Source organism: Mastomys coucha, unplaced genomic scaffold (assembly GCF_008632895.1).
Source record: "Mastomys coucha isolate ucsf_1 unplaced genomic scaffold, UCSF_Mcou_1 pScaffold6, whole genome shotgun sequence".
Taxonomy (NCBI): Eukaryota; Metazoa; Chordata; class Mammalia; order Rodentia; family Muridae; genus Mastomys; species Mastomys coucha.
The window spans coordinates 5,951,712-5,970,876 of record NW_022196912.1 but is presented as its reverse complement, the minus strand read 5'-3'; the positions used below and the strand labels follow the sequence as shown (position 1 = coordinate 5,970,876).

The 19,165-nt window shown below is 49.9% G+C and overlaps 1 protein-coding gene and 1 long non-coding RNA gene across 3 annotated transcripts in view; both read left to right on the top strand.

The window, feature by feature from the left end:
• LOC116080821 overlaps positions 1–2,882 on the top strand; it is a 6,209-nt gene extending 3,327 nt beyond the window's left edge. Inside the window, exon 2 of the long non-coding RNA XR_004114619.1 lies at positions 12–2,882. This is a non-coding gene — a long non-coding RNA (uncharacterized LOC116080821). The remainder of the gene's footprint in view (positions 1–11) is intronic.
• Positions 1–19,165, top strand: part of Ttc7a (tetratricopeptide repeat domain 7A) — a 105,571-nt gene that overhangs the window by 14,881 nt on the left and 71,525 nt on the right. For both annotated transcript variants that reach the window (XM_031357419.1, XM_031357420.1), the window contains exons 4-5: positions 8,854–8,984; positions 10,488–10,603. In XM_031357419.1, the coding sequence (XP_031213279.1) occupies positions 8,854–8,984; positions 10,488–10,603 (247 nt within the window). The remainder of the gene's footprint in view (positions 1–8,853; positions 8,985–10,487; positions 10,604–19,165) is intronic.

Genomic DNA, 19,165 nt, shown 5'->3' with positions numbered 1-19,165 from the left:
GAACACCTCAGGTGCCCTGTGGTCTAGTGTGAGCGGAACACCTCAGGTGTCCTGTGGTCTAGTGTGAGTGTTGAATGTAATCGAGTGTAACTGGATATAGGGAAATGTTCAGGTTTACTGGTCTTACAGACTAGTACTTAACTACCTCAGAGGGTGAAAGTGTCTGTGGAAGTCATCATTCATCTGGCCTGGTGATGCTCATTATGTGAACTACAGCTAGAATGCTGGTGTGGGCCAGGGTGAGATTCCTTGTCTGATCTTCTGGTCTGCTTGGTAGGAATGACTCCTCATAGGGAGATCAGGTACCTTCTGGTACCACAGTAGGTAAAAGGACTAGAGGGTAAAGCTCTGGGGCCATGCTGCAATGACTCTCTTAGGTCACACTCTGAGCAGGAGGATCACAAGCCCAGGCTTCTGTAGTTCTCTCAGGTCACCATGTGAGCACATCTTTCTCTGACTCCAGCTTTGGGCTCATCCCCTTTGTTCAAGAGGTACTGATGGGAGCCACTGTGGGAGAGACACTGCCTGACTGTAGAGCCTTTCCCAGGGAGCTAGGAAATTGATCCGAACCTGGAATGGACCATTGATAGCTACAAGCAAGCTGAGAGCCCAGGGAAGTGAGTGATGGCCATGTGGGGAGGGGTGAGCTGTCCCACTAAGAGGGCATTGGGAACAGAGAGCTGGCAGTGAAGCTCAGGTATCTTGGTTGGTGTCCTAGAGGTTTGAATGAGGGTTGCCCCACCATAGAGTGTTCCATGGTCTGTTCCCTGCTTCAAAGGACTAAGTCCAAGACCTCCGTGGTCCCAGGGAGCAAGCCGCCGCCTTTTCTTAGTGTTTAAGCCCTGAAGTTTGTCTAAGATACGTCAGGGCCTGTTCTCAGCATCTTGGGCCTGTGGTGGTTGGGCACCCAAAGGCTCAGAGTGCTGTTTGGCACTCTCTTCAAACCTGCCCCTTCCATTTTTCTGGTACGTCGGTGTGCTGACGACGGAGACCCCTGCTTCTCCAGGCATACTTTCTGCCTTGAGCCTTCCAGACCTTACCTATCGCTTCCTAATTTGGGAATCACTGTTGCTCCATCTATGGTGGGATTGGGGATAGGGATGGGGTCCTCAGGACCAGCACTGCCCTGTGTTTCAGCCAAACAAGTTCCTGTTCTCCTGCCCAGGTGTGGGCAGGCCAGCTCTTTAGCTCCGTTCACTTGCAGTGAACTCTGGGGGGAAGGGATGCACATTAAGCAGTTATGAGAGCTCTGGTGCCCAAGCCAGCCCACTTCCGCCTCAAGGACTTAGGTGTGCTGATGGTGGTTGTTTCTATTCACTTTCTGCCAGTACGATCCTAAGATACCCTGTTCTCATCGGGGATTCTATGGCATGTTAAGCTGCTCCCAGGATATGGTAGTATATCTGGTTTTATTTTGCTGTGTTTTGCCCTGGTGTGGCAGGGATTAGGTGTTGCCTTTGGCCTCTCTCCCAAGGTGTAGGCTGTCTGGCTTGAGAAGGGATGCCAGTGCCTTGGCCCCAGGCTGTGGGCCCCAGAGTAAGGGGCTGGCTTCCAGCTAGGGAGGGGGAACTGAGGAGGAGGCTGGGTGTGCTCCCCTAGCATTCACTAAAGGCCAAGTGGCCTGAGAGACAGTAAACAGGCTTCTACTGGCTGCGGCAGTGAAGGCAAGGTGCCCCACCAGAGGGAAGTCTTGGGCTGGGGAGGCACAAGGCATGTGGCAGCCCCCTTTTTTGTTACTTGTCTCAATACTGTAACCGAGTACCTGACAGAACCCACTTAAGGGAGGAGCCATTTCCTTTGGCCCTGCTATGAGAGGGTACAATCTGTCACCGTGGGGACCAGAGTAGCTTGCTCCCTGGTGTCTTAGTCGGGGTTTTACTGATGTGAGGAGGCATCATAACAAGGCAAGTCTTGTAAAGACCAACATTTAATTGGGGCTGGCTTACAGGTTCAGAGGGTCAGTCTATTATCATCAAGGTGGGAGCGTGGCAGTGTCCAGAAAGGCATGGTGCTAGAGGAGCTGAGAGTTCACCATCTTGTTCTAAAGGCAAACAGGAGAAGACTGGCTTCCAGGCATCATGGACAAAGGTCTTAAAAGCCATACCCACAGTGACTTCTTCCAGCAAGGCCACACCCACTCCAGCAAGGCCATGCCTCCAAGTAGTACCACTCCCCAGGCCAAGCACGTTCAAACCACCACACCTGTGACAAAACCTTGCTTGCTCACACTGGCTGATCAAGGAGTAGAAACCTGGATAAGAATTGAGCCCAGGCTGTAACCCTGAGGGCCCACCCCTGGAGATGTGCGTCTGTTGGCTTTACTGTCTCTTGTAACAGTTGGCCAGCCTCCTGAGATGGCACCACCAGCCAGTGAAGATTGGAACACACAAGCCTGCGTGGGACGGCCTGCTCATTTAACCCATAACACCTCTCCTCTGTTAACTGAAGGCCACCCTCAGAGGGAGTTGGGGTGTGGGCTGTAGGTAGGGCTTGGGGAGGGTGTTTGAGATGTCAGCATGCATACTTGGGCCGACCTCCAGCAGGGTGGACAGCCCTCAGACACTTCAGTGGTAGGTGAGAGAAGAGCATGGGATTGGGAGAGCCTGTTGGGTGCTGAGGGCAAAGGAAGGCCCTGAAGACTGAGCTGAGGGCAGAGCAGAGTGCTGAAGGCAAAGGACTGGCATCTGCTCTCTGTTCTGGGGCTTTTACCTCAGGGGTCTTGGAATGAATCTGTTCTTGCTGAGTTAGCGCTCTTCGCCCGGTGAGAAGGGTGCTTACTGGGAGGTCATTGTGAGCGTCACAGCAAAGCCTTCTCTTTATAATGTTTGGTTTAATTGCATGGCCTCATCACAAGTTAGGCTTTATTAGTAATCCCTCCCCACTTTTTGTTTGGAAAAACAAAGACTTCAGTCTCCCTGTCCTTCTAGTCACTTTTTCTTACAGATTTATCTGAACTTTTGAAAAATAAAAATAAGTGCATACACTATGCCGTGACACCTGTCGTTAAAAAGCTAATAATTTACAAGGTACAGTGGTGCTTACCTGCAATCCCAGATGCTGCAGAGGGTAAAGCAGGAGAAGAGCAGATTTGGTCTTCACAGAGACCCTGTACGGAAATTATCTCAAAAATATTTCATGAAAATATTTTGGCTAGAAAGATGGCTCAATGGTTAAGAACACTTGCTGCTCTTGCAGAGGACTTGGCCCACAAACACTTGTTACTCTCGTCCCAGGGCATGTGATGTCCTCTTCTGGTGTCCACCAGGCATGCAGGCAAAACATTCATATACATCAAATCAAATAAATAAATCATTAAAAAATAATAGTAGGGCTGGGAACATAACTCAGTTGTAAAATGCTTGTCTAGTATATATAAAGGCCTGGGCTTTTCCCAGCACCCCATAAGACTGGGGGTACAAGCATATGCCTGTAATCCCAGCACTTAAAAGGTGGAGCCAGGAGGACCGGAAGTTCATGGTCATCCCTGAAGCTAGCCTGGGCTACATGAGACCAAAAGACAATATAAAAATTATGTTAAAATACTCACATACACACACACACACACAGTAGTTTGTATATTTAACGATAGTCATGCTTAGCAAGACTCTATCATTAATATGGGTTTAATTCCCAATATCAAATATATATAGGTACATATTTTTTTCCCAGGGGTCAACCATGGTGGTACACTTTTGTAATGCCAGCATTTGGGTGGTAGAGTCTAGAGTATCAGGGGCTCAAGGCCATCCTCAGCTGTATAGCAAGATGGGGTTTGGAATACCAAGATGCTGGCTCAGAGAAACAATGAAAAAGTGAAGCATGCATTTCAGCATTGGCTATACAGTGCTGTGCAATCAATCTCTAGAACTCTTTTTCTTGTAAAACGGAAACTCTGTTCATTGAACAATACTTCCTCTTTGCATGCCCTTACCCCCTGGTGACCATCCCCTTTTTTTTTTTCCTCTCTGAATTTGAATTTAATTAGAATTTCATAGTATTTATCTTTTTGTCTGGCTGGTAATGAGGTACAGTTCTGTGTCAAGGGGCACTTGGGGCATTTCCCCCTCAGGGCTGTTAGCAGTAAGGATTCTGTGAATCTGGAAACCAGTTCAGTTCTTGTGACCACACGTGGAGCAGACCCACGTGACCCTGGTGCTGCTGCTGCTGCTAACCCGCTGGGCTGTGCCCTTCTCCGTCCTTTCCTCTTCCCACAGTGGCCCACTTTTGAGTGTGATCTGTGACAGACATTGCCCACCAGACCTTAGGTTAAAGAATAGACTGCCTTCCTCCTTCCATGGCCACTCCGGGTGCCCGTGATCGGTAAACACAAGATTAAACACAAGACTAACCGTCTTCCTCTTTCATTGGAGGCTGGGTGGTGGAGACTTCTACCTTTTGGGAAAGGGAGTTTCTTAGCAAAGGAAACCTTCTGTCTCCACTTGTGTATCCAGGGCCCACAGCTTCAAGGGCGGGCCTTGGTGGAAGGCCTGCTACAGCGGTTGATGACTCAGCCTGCACTGAAGGAGCTGAGACCACGTGCTGAGCCCAGGGCAGGGCCTGAAAAATACACAGTTGTTTTGAAAGGGCCTTTTCCTTTGCTGGTTTTGTGTGTTTTCACAGAAAGTTCCCATCTGCCAGTGTGACACAGGAAGCAGTGCCTTGCACTTCCTGGGAGTTATTGGTTTCCTGCCCAGAGCACAGGGTTGATTCACAGCTGCCAGGAACCTTTGAAGTGGCCCCAGAGCTGCAGTCCTCTGCTTGGACCTGGTGTTGTTTGGCCAGGAGTATGGAAGGACTCTCGGGAGTAGGGGAGAACTCTCAGGGTTGAGTAGGTCTGTAAACATCGTGGGCAGGAAAACCAAGGATTCTGGCTCCTGGAACCTTATTGGTCTTAAGCATGTTGGAAGTTATCTTACGGGCTCTGCAGAGGAGTGACTCTGGTCCAGAGGATTATATCCAGTTTCCAGCACCCACGTGGTGGCTCACAACCATCTGAAACTCCAGTCCTAGGGGATTACAGGTGTCTGCTGCTATGTGGGGGCTTGGATTTGAACCTGGGTCCTCTGGAAGAGCAGCCAGTGCTCTTAACCCCTGAACTATCTTTCCAGCCCCGAATATTATAACTTCTAAGGAATTAATCAGCATGTGTTTATCCATGTGTCTATATCTTTGTGTGCGTGTATGTATTGTGTGACTGCACATATGTGTTCTGCAGAGGCGTGTGCATGCCAGAATCTTGGGCCTTATCCCCAGAGCCTACCTTTTTTTTGAGACAAGGGTCTGGAGCTCAACAAACAGGCCTGGCTGTGGAGGAGAAGGCCCTAGGAGTCTGCTGTGGTGTGTTAGTGAGTGAGTTCTCCGACAAGTGTTTGTTTAATGGAGGGAGGAAGCTCTCTCTGCTGGGCACCACAGTCAGCATGCCTGGCTTTGCTCATGTCTGTGTGCTCCTGTCCATGGTCTTTCTAAGCAACAGGCTTTGAGCTGTCACTGGGCTGGAGAGATCAATCATAAATAGCACAGTGGCAATGCAAGGAGACGCGGGGCACAGGAGATTTAGAACACTGGTAGAGCTCTGCCTAGGATGTGCCAGTCTGGGTTTCATCGCAGAACCACCCAGACAACCAAACACAAAGTGGGAAGTTCAGTTCACATTCTCTGCTGAGTCCTTTACAGACGGAGAGGGGATTAGTTGCTTTCTTCCTCGCTGAGACAGATCCCTGATAAAGGTAACTCAAGGAAGACAGGGTTTATTCCAGCTTAAGGTTGGAGTAGAAATGGTGTCAGACGAAGGCATTGCTGGTCTCACTACCTTCCTGGTCAGGAAAGAGAGTGGTGAATACTGTTCCGGAACCATGGTTCATAGGACAGACTGCCCACATTTGGGGTGGGTTTTTCTACCTCAGTTTACCCAGGCCAGAAATTCCTTTTTATAGATGTGTTCAATTTGTTATCAACTTGCCCATCAATACTAAACATCGAAGAAAGTCTCAGGGAAGAGGTAGTTTTTGCTTTGAGCATACTAGAAACAGTGGACTTGGGAATTCTTGGGAAAGTATGGTGGCAAGCTTCGGCCGGGACCCGGGAGCAGGGAGCAGGGAATGGGGACAGTTGTAGCACAGGTACAGTGGAGGCCCCAGGCCTGTGTCCTCAGTTCGCCCTTGCAGGAGCCAGACCATGGGAGACTGGAGCCAGCAGCTTGACCCAGAAGTGTGCAGAGGGAGTCCACTATAGCATGTCTCTGGGGACCACGGTACTGCTGTCTTGGAGCAGATCCACTCTATATCTCTTAGAATCAGCCATGCCACCTGCAGCTGGTCTTCTGGGCTGGTCTTCCTGAACAGCTCTGTTTGTGTCTCACCCTCTTACATGGTGACAAGCACCACACTTGGGAAAGAGGCTTGGGCCAGCTGTAGAAGAGGCCATGGAGCCTGCTTCCTGCTTTCTTTCTTCCTCCTCCCTGATCCTCCAGAGTGAGGAGCCTTCTGATCTTCATAGTGAGTCACTTGGCAGGCATCATGTTGACACTCAGTGACCTGGGTAACTGGGCCTTTGTGTTGAGCAATGGCCTTCCCATTCTGCGCCCACCTCCTCTAGGCTGAGATTCCCAGCCCTCGGACATGGTCACACTCTGGCCTGGCAAGTAAAGCAAGGTCACCGAATCTGTGTGTGTTGATATCTAGCCAAGAAAAACAATGCTATTTCCTTTCCTTGTATTTGCCGAGCACTTTGTACTCTGTCAGCCATGACTGGGCTTCTTTTTCCACCCAGATGCCCTGGGCTTGTCTGGTACCTACTCTGTGCCCAGTGGGGCATGGTTAAACACCATTAGGCCAGGGCTAGAGGGAGGCTAAAACATACTGGGGACGTCAAACAGAAAACGAATATGAGACAGTGAGGCATGAGAAGTATAACCAGGGTGAGATTTGTTCCAGAGGGACCTCCTAGAAGAGGTGGCATCAGAAGGCGATTGGTAGTCTTGTGGACTTGGTGGGGTATCGAAAGCCAGTTGAGAAGAACAGCTCAGGCAAGCTAGGATGACATCTCCAGCATCTGAGAGCAGGAAGTTGGGTTGAATGAAGGAGGTGGGATAAGAAAAGAGACTGGAGAGATGATCCAGATAGGTCTCAGACAGTGTGGTGTGAAGCACCCTGAGTTAGGCCTTCTCTATAGCAGGAAGACTTCCGGGGACTTTAGAAAGGTCCCCTGGAAGCAGTGTGCAGTTGGGGATAGAGTGAGGTGAGACCACAGACAGTGGGCTATGGGGGCCACCCACTGGAGGGATACAGCCTGGAACAGGGGTGGAGGGCCAGCCAGCTTGTTGGTGAGGCTTAGAGACTGTTCCTAATCCAGTCCGTAAGTAATGTCTTTAGCGTTTGTTACATGCAAGGTAATGAAGGACACAAAGGGAGAGACACATTGCTTTTGCTCATTGGGAAAACCTTGTCCCAAGACTGGCATTCTCTAGTTAGGGCTGTGTTAGCTGCAAGCAACAGACTGACTTTGACAACCCAGGACCTGGAGGGAGAATAGGGAGGGGGAGAGGGAGAAAGACAGAGGGAAAGACAGACAGACAGAGAAGGGGGAGGGAAGGAAGAAAAATAAAGAAGGAAACAGCATGTGTGTGGGTGAGTGGATGGATGCTGGCTCGTCCTTGGACCTCTCAAACGGTAGAGCTTTAGAGAAAGCGGCCTCCTGGTGACCCAGCACTGTATTTTGGAGCATGCCTTTTCAGGCATGTCTGGTCATTATTCTGGATGGACGTTCTCTCTCCTTCACCTCTAATATATCCAGCAATTGTCTTTGTTTTTTGCAGATTGGTTTATTAACTTTTGTTTGGCCGTGGGAGCTATCTGCTTATTATTTTAAATGCATTTTAGCTGTAGTAAAGAAAATGATGATATAAAATTTTATCATTTAAATGTATACAGTTTAGTAGTGTCATTTATATTCACTCTGTGTAGACATTATTTTTGTTTGGCTGGTTTAGGTTTTTTTTTTTCTTAATATAAGATCTTAGTAAGTTGTCTTGGGTAGTCCTCAAACTCACAATCCTCCTGCCTCATCCTCTTGAGTACTAAGATTTTAAGGATATGTCACTAAGTCTGGTTAAACATTTAATAATTTTTTAGATCTCTGTATTGTTCTATGTGTATGACTGGTGTGCCTGCATGTATGTCTATGAACCATACATACCTGGTGCCCACTGAGGTATCACCCAGTGATAAGAGGTTTGGGAGCTACCACATGGTGTTCGGAATAGAACCTTAGCCTCTGGAAGAGCACCCAGTGCTCTTACCTGCAGAGCCAACTCCCCAGCCCTCAATGTGTCTTAACGCAGATTTCCCTCCAGCATTCCCAGGTTAATCTCTGGCAACCACTTGACAATGCCACTGAGTTGAGTAGTAATTGTGAGACTGATTCCTATGGGCTCATACTGGGCCATGTTCCTACCTGTGACCATGTCCTCATGCTGAGACCATGGAGGGGTGACCAGTGGAAAAGTGGAATGCTGTTGCTGAAAGATAAAGCAGGTGTACACTGCAAGCAGATAGCTTGCCAACACAGACACTCCCAGGAGAGGGACAATCCACGGGACTGATCCAGTACTGCAAGGATGGGCAGAGGTGGCACTGTGGGACTTAGCATGTGGGGCCCCAGTGCCTTTCTTGGGCCATTGCTTGGTCCTGGCTCTGGCTAACACCACTGTTGCTTCTGCTTCTCCCTCCCCTCCACGGACCTAGGCCCTGCTTCATACCATGTACTCCCTCAGATGCACCTACCCTATGTCCATGGGAAGGACCTGGAGTCCAGGCCTAAGCTGGACAGGTCTGATGCTCTCTGTTTCTCTGGCAGGCCTCTCCCTGGAACGCCTGCCCAACTCTGTCGCCTCCCATATCCGCCTGACTGAGAGGGAGGAGGAAGTTGTTGCCTGTTTTGAGAGGGCCTCCTGGGTGGCTCAGGTGTTCCTGCAGGAGCTGGAGAAGGTGAGCTGGGAATAGGGGTGCTGTGCAAAGAAATGTTCTCTTGTGAGCACATTCTTTGTTCTTCTGGAGGTTAGAGGAAGGCACCTCTTCAACACTTCTTTGGTTAGACACTTTGGAAGACCCTCCACTTCTTTGGCTAGAAAATTCATCATGGTGCACTGGTTCTGCTAGGGACCCTTTACCACAAGAGGAGGCTTTTAATTAATAAATAAATGGGTCCCTATCCATGTGTAAGGGAGCAGGAACCCGGTGGTGAGCTGAGCTTGCAGGGCCAGATGTCACACCCCTGTGATCCTTGATTACTCCTGACAGCAGCCCTGTGTAGTAAATGAGGTTAGAGAGATCAAACTGCTGGCCTCTCGAAGGACCACATAGGGTCAGGCTGACTCTTGCCATACAGCATCCTTCCCTGTTTTCTGGCACCTCAGGAGAGCTTTGCTGCACTTAAGAGATGATGGGCTGTGCCCCGTTCTCCAAGCCTGTGAGAGGTGGACACAGAGGCAGCCAGCAGGATGCGAGTTCTCAGCCCCACAGTTCCCACCTGTCCTAACTGTATGTGGGGTGGCATCAGCCCATTGAGCCTTGTGGAGGAACCTCAGCTCCTCCCTGTATTGAGGACCTGAGGACATCACTGTGGCCTTCACTTAAGCCTCTCACTGCTGGATAAAAAAATAGATGCTGTTATTATTCCCATTTTTCAGATGAAGAAGGTTGAGCTTAGAGAGAAATTACATCCCCGCACCCCCACCCCACCAAGTTCATGCAGTCAGTGGGTAGCCCTGGCAGGAACGTCAGGCATAAATGATTTCTAACACCTGTGCACATCCTTGTTGTGCGCAAGCAGAACTTCTGCTTGTAGATATCTAGTCAGTGTGAGCTGGACGGTTCTTTAGCTGTATGAGTTAGAATTGGCACCCGAAGGCAGGTGTGGGTGAGAGCTGAGGGACGTGAGAGTCAGGAGACACCTGAGCTAGTGCTGTGGATGGCAGAGTCAGCGACTAACTGTTCCCACACTGGGCCTTTCCAGAGCCATCCACCTTGGGCCAGTTGTGTCCTTAGTCAAAAGACTTTGGACCTCAGTGCTATTGACACTTGAGTCTGGGACCTCCTTTGCTGTGAGGACCACCCTAGTATTGTGCGATGGTGGCAGCATCACTGTTCTGTACCTCTGGACATCAGAAGCTCACACCCCAAACTGAGGTGCCATGTTACCGCACTGGAGCCTCTCGGCTTGGTTGGATATCAAGAAAAGAGGAGGAGCAGCTGAGGTCAGGCCTCAGGAGCCTTTTTCTGGCAGAGGCTGCTTAGAGATTTGGTTGAGTTGACCCTCATAAAGGTCATTTGGGTCATTGACAGGCAGCTATGTCAGGAGCTCTTTACATTTATCTCTTTCGTAGAAGTCTCCTTCAAGCCATGTGCCGTTCAAGTGTTAGGAGTACTGGATGTCCAAGCAGGACTTGGGAACCCTTCAGTGACCACTCTCCCTTACTCTTCCTTTCTCAGACCTCAAACAACAGCACATCAAGACACCTGAAAGGCAGTCTCCCGGCTGACTACGAGCTGTCCTACTTCTTGGAAGCTGCCCTCCAGAGCGCATATGTGAAGAACCTGAAGAAGGGGTAGGTGGCTGCTGGCCCAGCAAGACACACACACACACACACACACACACACACACAAGAGGGAGCGCGCGTGCATGTGCTCTCCTGAGGATTGCACATGGCTGGTTTGGCTCAGGCCTTGTCAGATGGGGTGTTCGGAGGACCAAATTGTGGGAGACCTCTAAAGCCCCTGAATTATTTTTGGTGTGATACATTCTGTAAAATGTCACTTCATTCTTCTTATTTAACCTGTGTTTGAGTAGATAATTCCTGTGTGTGGCATCTGTTTAGTTAGAAAAACCAAATACTGCATTTTATCTACTTGTGGTGTCGAAGCAGACCACATCTAGGATGATGCCTTACAGCTTAGTTCAGTCTTGATGTTAACAATAGGCCAGAGCCGTAGACCATCTGTCAATCACTCTAGATGCCACTTACAAACAGCTGCCGCCAGGCCACCCACTTGCTGCAAACCACCGCTTCCACAGCCCACTCTCAGGCTCGGTGGTCTGCTAGAGCAGGCCCCAGGCCTAGGAGCAGTTCATTTCCTAGACTACCAGCTTCCACAGAGTGATCCAAGAGAGGAGATACACTAGCTGGGTCTGGAGGCTCCATGCCATCCCCATGAGCCACCTCCACGTGTAGCCCCCAAACTCCCAGACCCAGTGCTGCTGGATGTTCTAAGTGTGGCACCAGCATGCTGGGGGGTGCTCGTTCACGGTTGCTATCCACAATGCTGAGAGGCAGGCATGGCCCTCCTTGCTGTGTCACAAGTGAGGAAAACAGGTTTGGAGAGCTTAAGGATTTGCTCATGGCCACACAGAATGTGGATTGGCTCCTGAGGGTGGTGGCTCCTGGACTCTGCTTTCTCTCCTGGGGCTCTGCTTTCTCTACCAGGCGTGAGGAGTGTGAAGAGGTTAGCCATTCCACCTGGGACCTCTTTATCCTGCTCTGGAATTCCTGCAATATTCCCCTCTCAGCATGGAGTGGGAGGGAAAAGAGACACACACAGGTCTCCCCAAGGCTCCGGCACCATGCTTGTCTACATCCATCTCAGCTACTTCTACCTCCAGGGAGTGGCCTCACTCAGCCACACTCTAGAATGTGAGAAAGGACTCCACTTCCCTTTATTCTAGGTACTGGGGACAGAGTTCAGAGCATCCCATATCCTGAAAGTGATGTTTGGTTCAGCAGGGTTGCTCTTGGATAGCAACACTGACCCCTGCTGTGCTGGAGGTCCAGAGCACTTGGAGCACCCACATATCCAGATCAGATGAGGCCTAGAGAACTTTACAGCTCTTTGCCTCCTCCTAAAGGCCTACTACCTGCTCTGTTTGGCCTCCTGTCTCAAGAGTCTGTCTGTCTTTCTGCTCATGGTTTCCTAAGCTTTATTTGGCCAGAACCCTCTCCCAGACATCAGCTTTTCCTGATTCCTGAGAGTCTCTATCCAGGGCCCAGCTAAAGCCTTCTTTGAGCTGCAGGCCACAGGTCACTGTGTGTCTGTGTCCACCCAGCCCTGGGTTGATGTCAGGAGTAATGGACTCACCCACATTCCCTTCCCAACCAACAGTGGGCAACTTTGTGAGAAAGAAAGGCAGCCAGAACTGTGAGAGGCTCACAGCTACAAGCAGTGTGTACTTTAGAATAGGGTTTTGTTGGTTTTTTAGTTGGGGAAAAATAAATCTACACATGTATGCACTGGAAAACACAGACAAGAGACTCCAAAATGTCCCTGGTGATGTTCCAGGGCAGGGGCCACAGGTTTCCCTATAAAAGGCTAGTGAGGGGCTGAAGGTTAAGTTGGTCAGCAGTGATCACTGGCTTTGACCAGTCTTGCCTATGCAATCCCCTCCATGAAATCCAGCATCCTTGGGAGCCTGTGCACATTCTGCTGCCAGAGCTTGAGTGGCCAGGAGCGTGTCCCCTCTCTAAATCTGTTTCTCTGCTTGTAAAATATCAGGCAGGACCATGTCTGCCCTGCAACTCTGTGGGTATTAAACCATAAATGAGCACCTGCCAGGATGCTGGTGTCACATCTGCTTGGAACATCAAACCAGGGGCACTGCCAGCTACTTTTTGTATTTTTTTAAAATGCAGTTCATGGTTGGATAGGCTACTAGCCTGGCTATAAGTTCTACACCTTTAATTTTTCTTATTTTAATCATCTCTTCCACCCTTAAGTTGGGGTCTCCATTTGACACAGATGTGGATCTAAAGGCCCATAAAGCCCAGGCAGCTACCTGCTCAGGGCGGGGCTGTCCACAGTCCTGGGCTCCCCAGACCACCTGTTGCTATGGAGGGGCCCCAGAGCACACAGACACCGAGGAGCCCGGCTGCACTCTCCTCCACATGTGTGGGGTTTTTTGTTTTTTTGTTTTTTTTTGTTTTGTTTTGTTTTGTTTTGGTCCTTCTTCAGTTGCTGGTCCTCAGTCTCAGAGACAGTGGTGTCACATGTGTTTTTGTTTGTTTGTTTGTTTGTTTTTTGTTTTGGGGTTTTTTTGGGGGGTCCTTTAGTTGCTGGTCATCAGATCAGTCTCAGAGACAGTAGTGTTACATCTGTTATTTTTTATTTTTTTATTTTTTGGTTCTTTAGTTGCTGGTCCTCAGTCTCAGAGACAGTGGTGTCACATCTGTTATTTTTTTTTTTGGTCCTTCTTCAGTTGCTGGTCCTCAGTCTCAGAGACAGTGGTGTCACATCTGTTATTTTTTTTTTTTGGTCCTTCTTCAGTTGCTGGTCCTCAGTCTCAGAGACAGTGGTGTCACATCTGTTATATTTTTTTTATTATTTTTATTTTTGGTCCTTCCTCAATTGCTGGTCATCAGTTTCAGAGATAGTGGTGTAGAAATCTGATTCCTCTTCCTTGCCTAGAGACTGTAGTTTGGGTCTGCCATTGTCCTGGCCTTATTGTGTCCGGGATGCTGACACTCCTCCCACCCCCACCCCACCTCTGGCAGTTGCCTGCCTTAGAGCCTTGAGGGAAAGTCAGGGGTCATTTGTTTAAGACTGTCAGCCCCTTATGAAGCCCAGTGTGAACCTCCACAGCAGATTGGCTACAGCCTGTTTCTATAAATAAAGCTGTCATTAAAACAGCTACACTCATTCATTCATTCATTCATTCATAAATTGTCTTTCTGCAGATCTGAGTAGTTGGAAACCTTAAAGAAAACCAATATTTACTTTTTTTTTTTTTTTTTTTTGAGATGGTGGAGGGATTTCAAGACAGTCTCACTATGTAGCTCAGGCTGGCCTGGAACTCCCTATGTAGACCAGGCTGACCTCCTCCTGCCTCTGCCTCTGAGTGCTGGGATTAGAGGGGTGTACTACTACACCCAGCTTTATTCCCATCTATACTTTATGTAGAGCTTAGGAGTCAACAGGGCAGTTAGCAGGACACAAACGAAAGCAAGGATTTTATATGTGGATCCCTGTGCAATAAGATACGGAGGCAGGGACAGTTCTAATGAACTGTATTCACTCGCCAGCCGTTCACTTAGTAAATAATCTTTATAACTATTGGTGTCACTTAACTGCATGCTAGATTTCCAGCAGGCATTTGTGAAGTGCTTTGCTTGTATATTTTACTGTTCCAACAGTTCTCTGAGGTAGACTTTACTTAGCCTCTCTGCCTCTCATATGGGAAACGGAGGCAGGCACAGTAAACAAAAGTAGTGCCAGGCAGTGGTGGCACACACCTTTAATCCCAGCACTTGGGAGGCAGAGGCAGGTGGACTTCTGAGTTTGAGGCCAGCCTGGTCTACAGAGTGAGTTCCAGGACAGCCAGGACTACACAGAGAAACCCTGTCTCGAAAAGCCTAAAAACAAAACAAAACAAAAGTAGTTAGTTTTGGCTGGAGCAAAGGTCGCGACTGTGGGTCTGTCTGAGTGGTACTAGGAGCTGCCATTCCTTTTTGAACTCTGCAGCTGAGGATGGTCTTGAACCCCCAATCTTTCCATCTGCGCATTCTGAGTGCTGGCATTACAGGTGTATATGGGCCTAGCGCTCCTATGATAAGACAGCACAGCTCACAGCCACGTCCTGTCCCTGTGGCCTCACCCAGCCCTCCAAGTGCCTGGGGCTTGGTGCTGGCTTCCCAGACACTGTTCACACTTGGCTGACGCTGTGGCCAGGCTCCTCATGTGGAAAGTTAGTCACGAGGGGACTGGAGTCAAAGCCAGTGCGTTCCTGTACTCTCTGGCTCTACCCTTTTCTTCTGTTTGTCATCCAGGGACTGTGAGGGGCTGGTAACAAGGAATGAATGGACCTAATCTTTCTGGGGAGGTGCTACTGTTATCCCCCCCCACACACTCACCATGATGCCCTCTCCTCTCTCCCACTCCCCTTTCCTCACCTCCACTCCACGAGTCTAGAAGTGAAAGCATCAAGGATAGACAGGTCAGGAGAGAGAGCAGTCGGTGATCAGGATCTGTTGAGTGCCAGACCGGACCCTGTGCTTTGTAGATACACCTCTGGAGGTGGTCATGTGGCCCCACTTCACTCAGGAGGGACTGGAGCTTGAAGCAGCAGAGTCATTGGTTCAATCCCACCCACCAGGACTCTGGTACAGGTGTGAGTGCCCTTCAGTCCCAACCCATCTCTGAGGTTTGGGATGTGGAAAGGCACCCTGGCCACCTGAGGAATGACGCAAAGACTGTGCCCTGGTTTGGTATTCAGTGCCTATGAACGGATCTTCAGTGCATTAACTTGGTTCCTTTCGTCCCTCTGTGACTCAGTCACACGCTCAGAGAATGGCTCTGGCTGTAGGTCCTCCCTCCTGTCTACTGTACCCCAGATCCCTGTTTGCTCCCAACTGGATTCTGTATACTCAAGCAAGAAAGTGTGTGTGAGAGTGTGTATTCAGGGTACCCCCAGAGGGTAGAGGCATTAACTGTCCACACCCTCTGAAAGGGCAAGTCGGTTCCATGTGACCAGCCATGCTCCCCTCCCTTCATCCCTTTTGCCCCTGAAGCACATAGTTCATTCCCAGAAGCCAAGAGACTGGCCCCACCCTAGCCGCAGCTTGTAAAGAGGAATGGAAATTAATCATCATTTCTTGTCAAGTAAACAGGCTGGGAGGGAGAAGTCCCCAGGACTCGTGGCAGTTTCCTGTGGCCCCATGTAGACCAGCCATGGCTTGTGAATTTACAGACTTCCTCGAAGCAGAAGTTACGGTGCTCTGGGCCCACCCAGGTTACAAATTATTTCTTGGAACCCTTTCTCGTAGTAGTAGCTACTGTTAACTGTGTGTGATAGGCAGAGTGTGCCTTCTGCGCAGTTCTGTAAAGGAGGGTCAGGTATAGTCCTCATTTTGCTAAGGAAAGGAGGAAGCCTCGGGCCATTAGCTGGCAAAGGCTTGGAAGCTGGCATGTACCTGAGTCTATCCAAGCCCCGCCTCCACCTAAAGGTTGGCTCATTATGTAATCCCAGCCCTGCTTACCCTTCCCACAATGGGTCTGCATTAGTGACCTGAGTAATTATATATTATTGTCCTCTGGCCAAAGTTGTATGCTCCTTGGGGAATCTTGTTCTTAAACAAATGTGTTAGTCTCCTTAGCCCAAAAATTTTTTTTAAACTCTTTTTGTTTTGGGCACTGTCTCAGCCATGGTAGGTTTTATTAACATCTCTGGCCTTTACCCATTAGTTGCCAGAAGTACCTCGCCAAGAATGACAAATACATCCACAGGCATGGGTGGATGCTGAGCTGGGAAACAGGCAGCCTCTAGAGGAAAACCATTGTCTTAGCCTCAAGTGAAGGCTTTCTTGGGTAGAGTGGTAGCTGCAGGGTTATGGCCCTGAACATCTGGATTCCTGAAGTCTTCAGGAAAGTGAGAGAAAGGCTTTTCAGTGTGCAGGAGGTCTCCACACCAGTGGAGAAAGACCTGGTCCGGAGCCAGCCCAGAGACCACCCAGCGGCTCATTCCCTGAGAGCAAGCACCCTCTGTGCGCCCTTGCTCTGTGGCTGGGCCTGTGAACAGGTTCAGGCAGGGCCAAAGAGGCAGGGAGTGGGCTGCTGCCTGGGATGGGGTGGACCCCAGAGGGCTGAGGGGTGTGAGGTTGGAGCTGAGGAGATGCCGAGGAGGTGCCGCTGGAGTCTTGGTTGAGTCCTGGGGGTAGAGCTAAACCAAGCAGCCTCTATTGGTCTCACAGATCACTCACCACCCCCTCTGCCTTTGCTGTCCCCTGCTCAGTCACAGGAGGTGGCGTTCACTCGATCCCCACAGCTTCCTTCATGTTCTGGTCTTCCAGAAGCCTACACCCCTTTCATGCTGGCCCAGTCTGCTGCCCAGTTCCTCATATGTCTGAGTGACATTCACTTTTTCCAAGGCCTTGCCCTATTGACTTAGCAGCTGATTCCCTCCAGATGGTCCCGTCTTTTGTGTTCCTAACCATAGTAAATTCAGTTAGAAAGCCTGAGCTTTAAAAGTGTCGCGTGAACAGGGTAGGGGCCAGAAAGCCTGCGGCCTTCACTTCCCCCCTGAGCCACTAGAGGGCAGGCGTGGACTCTACTTGGAGTGTGGCCCCAGGCAGTTCTTTGGTACCTGAGGCCAAGGAAGGGGCACCTTACTGAATGCTGGAGGAGGGCATTGGTAGCCAGTCCTGCCTGTAGAGGAGCCCCGGGAAGGAGCTTGGGCCTGCAAGGAACAGCTCTAGGGGTTAGGCAGCAGAGGACTGTGAGGAGGGCAAGGCAACAAAAGGAGAGCTGGGAAAGCTGGCTGCCCTGTGTCTGACCACAGGCCTGAGAGCCCTCAGGCACCTGCCAAAAACAGGAACCGGAGCAACTCTGCTCCCAAAGCCATCGCAGTCAGCAGTCACAGAAGTCATGGGGGTGGGTTTTTCCTCTAGGTTCTTGTTCCCCTTCCTTCTGGAAGCCATTTTCTGCTCAGGTTGGGGTGAGTTTGAGCCAGGTGGTCTGTGTGCTTTACAATGTGTTGCTTTAATTCCTAAGGCAACATGTACTAAACACTGCACCCCAAACAAGAGAACAGAGCGCTTTCCAAGGGAGTCACCTCACTGCCATCCCTGGCTAGGTGACTCTTTCAGCCCGATAATCAATGGGTCAATTAACCAATAAGTCAACCTCCTTCTCCCAAGTTGCCCTAACTTGTTTGCCAGGCGCGAACTCCAAAGGCGAAGTGTCACTTTAGACTATTGGCAGCGATGTCTTGTTTTCAGCAGCCACACGCCTGTGTTCTCACTGGGTTCAGAGGCCTGGAAGGCTCACCAGCAAAGCTCGTGCTGTCTTCCAGATTTCTGTGTCTGCTCTGGGGGGACAGGAAGACCTCTCTCAGGGCACAGCCTGTATTTGTTGTTGGTGTTCACTTCCTGAACCTTCCCTCCGTGTCTGACATCCTCTGTCTTTTATGCTCAGTTTGTCAAGGTGGAAGTTTTTGTTTTTGAGGCAGATGATTTGGGTCTGTGGTGAAAATGGTTGGATAACTGTTGAACTTCACCTGACCTTGTCCGCCAGCGGCTGCGATCTGCCACTTTGCCACACTATCCTGGGTACCTGACCAGAAATCTCTCGTGGATGGTGCCAGCCTGCAAATGAGGACTTCTAATTAGGGTTGTATGTGCCAGTATCCTCTCAATGACCAGTTCTCACTAATATATCATTTTATTTCAAATCATGCTCTCATCATTAAGCACCTACTGTGTCCAAAACCCTTGTTTTTGATGAGTTCCCAGGAAATGAGACGAGCAGTAGGATGCAGAAGCCTTTTATGTGGCCATGGGTGCGATAGTCACTCACTCAGCCACAATGACTGCCAGTGACAAACAGTGCAGCTGACCAGGTACTGAGTCTGCAGAAGGCACTTTGTAATGGCATGGTGAACTGAGTGCCAGGAGTCCTGGAGCTCAGTAGAGGGAAGTGTGAGCGTATATGAGAAGACAGGTATTGTCTTTCTCCAGGGTCTCAGAGTTGAAAGTGCTGGGTGCTGGGTCAGCCATTGGCCTTGGACAGGTGGTGTCCAGAAAGACAGGCGTCTTCCAGGCTTTAGCTTCCTATTAGAAGGGGTTGGGGTCCGAGTATTTTATTTAGTTAGGTATATTTGCTGATGTTGAGAGGGATGGCAGGTTCCCCTCCATACTTAGCAAGTGCTCTACCACTGAGCTGCAGCCTATCCCACAATGGTAATTTCTTTTTTATAAACAGACAGATAGACAGACAGACAGACAGACAGACAGACAGACAGACAGACAGGAGACAGGATTTCTGTAGCCCTGGCTGTCCTGGAATTCACTCTGTAGACAAGGCTGGCCTTGAACTCGGAGATCTGCTTGTCTCTGCCTCCCGGGTGCTGGGATTAGAGGTGTGCGCCACCACCCCCACCTCACAGTGGTAATTTCTTAAGAGCACTGAGGGTATTGTGAGTTCTGTTTGAGCTAGGGTAATGGGGCCTTGTGAGAAATTTTGAAGGCTGAAAATTGTCAAGGGCTTTGGAAAAAACGTGCTGCACACCTGGCTGCAGGGAGGGAGACGGCTTCACTGCTTGCTGCAGGGGAGCTGCACTTCTGGGTGTGTGAGGGCTTCTCTGCTGGCTGTGTGGGGCTGCACACCTGGCTGCAGGCGGGGGGGGGGGG